Genomic DNA, 8,371 nt, shown 5'->3' with positions numbered 1-8,371 from the left:
AAAACGGGCAATTTTGAACATTCAAAGTGGCCGAAATAAATCAAACAAAGCCCATTGTGGACCGTCTGATAAAATCAGGTTTGCATTAAAATAGCGAAAATAGTATACAAGATTTTTTGCAATTCCAAGTTTCGACTAGTTTGACCAGGAATAAGCGTCACTCGAAAGCGATTCGCTGAAATCGACGTGAAGATATAGTGGGGATGTACAGGAATCCCGTGAAGGCCCGCCTGAAAAACCTGATTGCCAGCAAACGAAAATGATTGCCATCTCACTCACACTTAGTCATCGAGATCCCGACCGCGCTCCAGGCTTAGTACCTAGCGAATTTTAATATCATTCCGGTTTACAAGAGCGTACGCGAGACATTTGTATACAAAGTTTTGTGTAAATTGTGTACGATTTCCCGACCAGTGTTTGTATATAAGCCCCGTAAATATACAATATTGTGTATATACATACTGTTCCCAGTGTATGTGTATCAAATAAAGATCAGATTGTTTATAGTTTATATGATTCCGATGTAAATGTTTTGAAGAATGATGAAAGAACAGCAGTTGGTCGAAGTTGGCGGCGTCAGCCAGTCATCCGCAGTCGGTCTCAGTATCCAGCAACATCTAAGTCAGCTACAGCTCCACCATCCTAGTGTGATATCGCTGAACGAGTCAGCGGCCAGTTCGAGCCAGCAACAGAGCCACAGCGCCATCAGCAACAATGTGTCGCCCGAAAGTTCCGCATCTGGGGACCACGACCAGAAGCCCAGTTCATCGGACAAGAAAAGTGGCATCCGCAGACAGGAAAAGCCCCCGTACTCCTACATTGCGTTGATCGTAATGGCCATTCAGCATTCGCCCACCAAACGTCTCACTCTCAGCGAGATCTACTCATTTCTCCAACAACGGTTCCCGTTCTTCAGAGGCAGCTACCAAGGCTGGAAGAACTCGGTGCGCCACAATCTATCGCTGAACGAATGCTTCATCAAGTTGCCCAAAGGTCTTGGCCGGCCGGGAAAGGGTCACTATTGGACCATAGACCCAGCCAGTGAGTTTATGTTCGAAGAAGGCTCTTTCCGCAGACGACCAAGAGGTTTCCGGCGAAAATGTCAAGCAATGAAACCGCAGTATCCCCATCCAGGCAGCTTCTTCGCCAACAATATGACCTCAATGGTAAATCAGGCCACTGGCTACGATCATCAAGCGCTAGTGCAGTCGCAGGATTACTCCACCTGCTCCTACAACACGCCGTCGCCTCAAGTGTCTTCGGTTTCCGGGGGTCATTACGGCAATTATGACTATCCAGCGGTTTATCAGCAACAGTGCGACCGGGACTGGGGTTCGAACCATAGCATTCTGACCCCATACGGCGACAGTGCTATTTCCAGTAGCTATCTGAAGGCGCCTCTGAGTCCCATGCCGGAGAATCAGGAGACTCCACCTCCTACTGTGGATAACTACTACCAGTATGGCGTTATTTCCACCTCTACGGAGAACCGTAAGTTTTCAGTTGATTTATTTAAAAAATTACCACATTTGTCTGTATAGGTACCATGCTATAATAGGAGAGGAGAAATACATTTTTCCTCCAAAATTATCATCACTTAAAAAGTAGTTCATTATCTTTTTTCGGCCCACAGATTTTTGATTGTAATAATCGCTGAAGCTACTTCACATTGTAGTGAGTTAAGATTTAAGAAACAAAATGGACTTTTGGAAAATAGGTACATACTTAAAACAAGTTGCTAATGCTAATGAAATAAAAGTAACGAAGTAAATGTACATATTTTTTATATTTTGTTTAATGCTTGCTACATATTAGGTACTAAGTTAGGTTCATCTTTGCATTAACCCCAAAAAAATTATTTTGCTTTGATTTAGCTTTTTTATTCAAACATACAAACTTAAAAACTAGGTACACACTTAGCAACTCTTGAATTAACCCCTTAAGAAAAGAACAAAAAAATAAACAGCACTCTGTCTTAAATAATAACAAGCCCTTAATTTCGACACTGGAACCATTTTTTAAAAGTTATATTCAATTCTTTCTCCTTTTTTTACGTCTTTGCTTTGGAGCGTTCTGCTGTTCTGTTCAAAACATTTAAGTACTGTTTGTTTTTCTTCATAAATGTTATTTGGTGCAAAATCTTACATGTAGGTAGCTATAAACATTTTTTTCCTGTGTGAACATGTGTAAGAACTTTAACAAATTGTCTGTTTTTTTATTTATTGTGACAATTTTTTATTGCACATGTTATTATTTGACGTTTTCCAAACTCTCAGGTTTTAATGTTCCAACTTTTTGAACTTAAAAATCAGCAGACTCTCTTAGTTGAGAACTATGAAATTTTATTTTAAACCAGGTATCCTCAATGGTAGAAGTTGCAAGTTTATCCAACGTTGTGAGTTCAGTTTGAAAAACAGTTTTGAAACTTTGGAGGATTTAAGCTTCCATCAGGTCACTTTTAGCATCCAATTTTTGCAGATTGCTTAATGGAAAGAATGTCGCAGTTGTCTTGTGGTGAAGTTTTTTTGTGCCTATTTACAGTTCGAAACTCTTCAACAATTGGGCACAAGCCAAATTTATCAAAACATCTGTTTTTTTTATTTAGTTGGTATTCTAAAGCTGCTCAAAATCAGCGATGGTTTAAAAAATCAATAATAACCCAGATAATGGAAAACACCCGGAATGAAAAGATTCGGAAATGTTTTGCATCTAATGTAGGAAGGTCGCTTCTGCAAATAAAAACTTTTTTTTTCACAAGATTTTATAATTAATTTTGGCACACGTTTTATGCTCTTTTTTGGCTAACTTTTTATTATTAATGTTGCGATTTCGATTTTCGAACAAACAATAATACTCTAGAATACCCTCTACATTTCTCGAAAAACGGCAAACGTTGTCATTAGTCTTATCAGAAAATCTCATATTATATTCTCTGCTGATCTAAAATTGAAAATAACTCGAGCATTTTGCAGAATTTATCCAAAATAAGAGATTGTTAAAACTTCAATATTGGAAGTTTTACAGACTTAATTAGTATTTAATGGAATTCCATTTTCTAAGTATGTCGTGCGTAACAATCAAGGTTTCTAAAAATGTAGTGATTTTTCTAGTTTCACATTTTAATCAACATCAACACACTAGTTGAGGGCTTGTAATCATTTAAGCACGTAATAAATGTAGAAAAACGTTTCATCTGAATTATGAGATTTTTGTTTGTTTTGTTAATTTCGTTCCAAAAAAATAGTGAAAATTTGCATTGAAAATAAAAAGTTTTTGTTACTTAAATGCATTATAAGGCTTATGCACTGTAAGAGCCTGGCAAAATTTCACAAAAAAAACATTTTATTTAGTTTCAAAATGAACTCTTTTCTTCTTTATTTAGCTCTTATTTTAGCTTCATGATTTACCCGAAATTTTTGTATGTTGCAAAAGTTTTCAATTTCTGCTCAAGTCTATACAATAGACTTGAGCGCCCGTTAAAGTTTAATAAGGGAGAAAGTATCAACAAAACATTTTTTACGTACTACGATTTAGCCTTATTTGCATTTTTTTAAACGTCTCGTTTAATTTTCAAACAATGCAAATCACCGTTATTAGACTTGCAGAGAAAATACATAATAATAAAGGTCCAGAAGTCAATTTTGCTCTTGCTATTTGGAAGGTCGTTTTTAGAACCAAATATAAAGGAACGGCAGGAATGTTTTCCGTTGGTTTGGGTTTAAAATTGTTCAAAATTTAGCTTTGATTTTGCTTATTTCGTTTTTTCGTTTTTTGCGTTGGAATTGCCCTGTTGAAAGTTTTATACGTTGCTCAAATGGTCACTTTTGTAGTACTTAGAGTCTGAATGTTATAAAACCTTAAGAGTTCTTTTTTATTTGTGTTACTTTTGATTAAAGTTTGATAAAATGTTAATTATCTAACAAATTTATAGAAATATTGTTTGTTTTTCTTTTCGTTGTTGAATGTCGTGTTATGAATGTTTTTTTGTGGTAAAGTTGCATCAATGTCTGAAGTTTGCCTATTTTCCAAATTGTCACTTTCAATGCTCTAACTTTCGAAATTATAAAAAATAAGCACATTCTCAGATTTGATTGAAAGTTGCAGAAGCAAACTTCCTAAATTGCGGAAATCCACTTGCTTTAGTTTACACATATTTTTAACTTTGCCATTAATAATAGCCAAAATTTATAAATTGTTAATAGTCAATAAATACACAAATCAGCGTTTTTGCACCACAATAGCGTGGTTGAAAAACTTCACATATTGATAAAAAAATTAAACTCTGATGTATATTACTTAAATTCGCCTTTTGAGCAATGTTCAACAGCGTCAATCCTTTCATCGAACTTTCAATGAAATTTGCTGGTGTTTGTATCATCCTCTTTTTGGGTGTGATTCTCACTTTTCTTTAACTTATTTTAAGTTTGGTAAACGGGGTCCGAAAGTATTTCTTTGGCTTTAAGTAAGTATCAAGTTTTTTACTTCCCTACTTTAGGATCCAAGTTTCAATCCTGTTTTAACAGATTTATTTGAATATAGATTGACATTTTGTTGAATTTTGTCTTTCATTGGTTCATTTGCAAATTTTTCCCGATTTCGCTTAAAATATGTTCAGGGTTTAGTCTAAAAATTTGCGCGCTAATTTTATCGATGTGTATGATATTTTGGCTTGGGACTTTTGGTGTTCCTGCTTACGATCCAAATTKGGTCAGGATTTAGCTTGAATATTTTCCRAAACACTGGAGAATTATTTCCATTTTTTCCCGTATWGTTCCTTTGATAGTCTTAAYGTCTTAATTATTTTTTTKRATCRTRCTAAAATTTAATTTATTAAAACGAAATACTTTTCTTAAAACTCTTCCTTTTTCACCAAAATTTGGACGTTYATAGTAGAATAATGTCGATTTTGGARCATTMAGATGAGAACATCSAAAACCTCTGACGTCTTCAAAACAGAGTAGGGCTTTGCCCTTCAATACCACCCCAAATTGATTTTATCGGACAAAACCCCAATCAAGATCTAGAACTGTTTTTACAATAAAAACATTGAGAATCGGGTATACAAACGCCTATGAATAGTCGAGCTTCGCCCCTTCAAGGTCTTCAGAAAACGGATAAAAATAAACTGACTAGAAGTAGGTAGTTAAAAAATAGACAGACCTGTTTTGTTGATGGTTTCCGGCATATTTCAGAGGAATCAATTTCATTTCTATAACATTTAAATGATCGTAAATTTTTTATTTCCAAATGCTCTTAATATATTCAATTTCTGTACATAGTTTTATTTTGTGCTTACTAATTTAATTTTTATAATGCATTTTTCTTAAAGTGAATTATTTGTTTATGCTTTTGAAAACAACCAAAATGTTTGCTCCGAATTTTCCTACCAAAGACCCAATTTAATTTTCCTATTAGTTGGAATCGAAATGTTTGAAAATCTGCTCGTTAATCGTAGTAGAGTAGTATTCCAGAATGTGAAATATTTTCGTTGATTTATACGAGTATTATCCAGGGAAATAAAAAAGCTCAAATCCATTTAGCTGAGCTTCTAGTTTAAAATAGATCGAATAATTCAGTTTATTGAAAATAAATACCGTCTCAGTTACCTCATGCAAATGGTAAACTTTTGACAATTTTTTTTTTAAGTATTTTTCAGTTTGTCCTGAGATACAGAAAAGTTAAACTTAGGAGATAAAAGCACTGATTTGCATTTTTATGCCTAACTTCCGCTCATCATTGTTCTCCAGATTGTGTGATTTTTCTACCCTTCTTTAAGCCATATGTCGCGCCATATATAAAAAGGCTGCACTGGCGTCATCGACTACTCAAATCTCCAGCCTCCAAATGCCATAAAACAACACAAACAAACATCGAACTGGCTTTTATCACATTTTTGACCTGATATAAAACCCTGTCGTTCATGCTGGGATAAAATTGATTTTCGTTAAATGTGTTTTTTTAACAAATTGTTACATTTTATGCTTGGTCAAGACGGTTTTTTAAAATGGTTTTGCAGGCACGGGGAAATTTTTGCTATTTAATTAAGCTTAGTTTGAGGTTTAGAGATTTTGCAGGCAATAGTCCAAGATGTCTAAAAGGTTTCTGAGAAGTCTGAATATAAATTGCAAAGTTTTAAAAAATACGGGCTGTACTATTCAAATTGTAGTTTCCGAACGAAATTATGTTACTTTGATCGAGGAATGTTCGAATTCCTAGTCTGATTTATAGTTCAAATGACCTTTAGAGTGGCAGCAGATTAAGCGGTGAAAGGATGGAATGTTGACTTTTTGCCCATTCCTGCTATGAATTGAAGTAAAAATAAATCAGCAGCAACAAAAGAAAAGAAAAAACAAACAGATGTAAACGATTCTAAATGGCTAAATTTCTCTGAGGGGATTTTTTAAATAATTTGATTTTTCAATGTGAACGGAACCCGGAAAATAGTAGCGATATCCAGTCAGTTTTAAAACTCTCTAATTTTACTTATTGTATTGGCGCAAAAACAAATTTAAGTTTCTTATTGAGTTGAAAATCGTTAATAAAAAATGTTCTTTAAAATATTAGTTTTCTGCAAGTATAACATGAAATATACACATTGCGCCACAAACTTTTGTCTGTGAATATTTTCTCAGTCGGTGGTCCGATTTGAATAATATTTCTCCTGAATCATAGCTACATTTTTGGAAAAATTTGAGTCATAAAATATGCAAAAAAATGAAATAGACGTATTATACAGGGTGTTTAAATGCTGTAATGTTTTTATGGTCCAAATTTAAATATTTCTATTGGTAATATTGCAACCGCGAATATTTTTATGTCTGAGCCACCCGATAGTGCCCGCACGGATTTGAACTTTCACCAAGAAAACAAGACACTATTTAAACACCCTGTACGATACGTTTATACAGTTTTTTGGTTATCTTGCAACTGACATTTTCACCAAAAATAGAGCGATGATTCGATAAAAAACTTTGTTTATATCGGATTCCCGATTAAGAAAATATTCGCAGTCAAAAGTTAGTGAACATGTAAGTTATGCGTTACATTTGGGTCACGGGATGAACATATTTTATATCAACTTCCTGACTTGCATTTTATGCATCTTAACAAATTTTGATATTCCCAATGTCAAATTTCGATTATTAATTTAATTTTTTCTCCATTTCAGTTCGTTTCAACTTGCTGATTTAATTCAAATCAAGTTTTAATCGTTTGTTTTGACTTGGTGCTAAACTCAGTTTATCTCATTTGCGGCCGGAGTTAATTTACATGGATATCACTGTTATTTCATTATCTATTATCTGTTTCTTATACAATTTGACTTCAGAATCGGATATTTAATTCGGTACCGAGTAATCACGGTTTTGGCTCAATTTGTACCGTAGATATGGGCAAAATGGTGGCGTCCTGGTTGAAACAATGTGCGTATCTTCTACTTAATTGCGTAATACTTAAATTAATAAGTCAATTCAACTTCCATGACCAAATTTACCCTGACTTTGGAGCCGATTTTGCTTCGGTTTGAAGCGTTATTTAGTCCAATTCTTTCTCTGTCGATTGGTGTTTTTGAACCACTTCGAAGACAGTATCTACCGGGTCGACAACAAAACAACATACTTTTTGAAAGTTTGCCAAAAAAGCGTATATTTTTTGACTATTTATTGATCGAGGAATGTTCCAATTTCTGGTCTGATTTATAGTTCAAATGACCTTTAGAGTGGCCGCAGATTAAATGATCAAAGAGTGGAATGTTGACTTCAAACGATTTTTTCCATTCCTGCTGTGAATTGAAGCAAAAAAATCAGAAGAGCTGTTTGCAATATTTTTTACCTTAATTTACAAAAAGTAAATACAAGACTAAAGAGAAACAAACAGCTAGACAGGCTTCTGAATTGTCCAATTTCTGTAAGTGGATTTTTTAAATAATTTGATTTTTCAATGAGAATCGATCCTCAAAAGGATCATTTTCATTGAAATCGCGCTTGAAATTCTCGTGTTTCAATTCCACATATCCGATATTGTTGTCGTGATGCCCAAAAAACAAATTTAAGAGTTAATTTTACTTTTAAAGCAGCTATGTGTATACGTTAGATTAAGTTAAATAAGTGAAATTCTATATATTATTTCCCTAATTTAAACCAATACAGACAGATTAGTATATTAAGGAGAGAGTAACTAATAATTAATTTACGGATTTTTACTTACCCTGCTGTTTTGACACCCTTAAATTCGGCTGAATTAAAAAGTTCGCCGTTTTTTTAAATTCGGTAACCATAAAAATATGTACACACGGTAAACTGTTTGTTGACGCGTTAAGGAATATTTCTGAAGCCATTTTTTAGTTTAACACAAACTATAAATTATTTAAACC

The 8,371-nt window shown here is 33.9% G+C and overlaps 1 protein-coding gene across 1 annotated transcript in view; it reads left to right on the top strand.

Moving 5' to 3' along the window:
- The first annotated feature begins 259 nt into the window (after window positions 1-259).
- LOC109539933 (forkhead box protein F2) overlaps window positions 260-8,371 on the top strand; it is a 32,841-nt gene continuing 24,729 nt past the window's right edge. Inside the window, exon 1 of the mRNA XM_019908017.2 lies at window positions 260-1,491. Within this exon, the coding sequence (XP_019763576.1) occupies window positions 540-1,491 (952 nt within the window). The 5' untranslated portion in view covers window positions 260-539. The remainder of the gene's footprint in view (window positions 1,492-8,371) is intronic.

This window comes from Dendroctonus ponderosae, unplaced genomic scaffold (genome assembly GCF_020466585.1).
Source record: "Dendroctonus ponderosae isolate FM_Combo_2020 unplaced genomic scaffold, Dpon_F_20191213v2 Dpon_F_20191213_9, whole genome shotgun sequence".
NCBI lineage: Eukaryota > Metazoa > Arthropoda > Insecta > Coleoptera > Curculionidae > Dendroctonus > Dendroctonus ponderosae.
The sequence above is the reverse complement of the archived record's forward strand: the minus strand, read 5'-3'. Positions and strand labels throughout refer to the sequence as shown.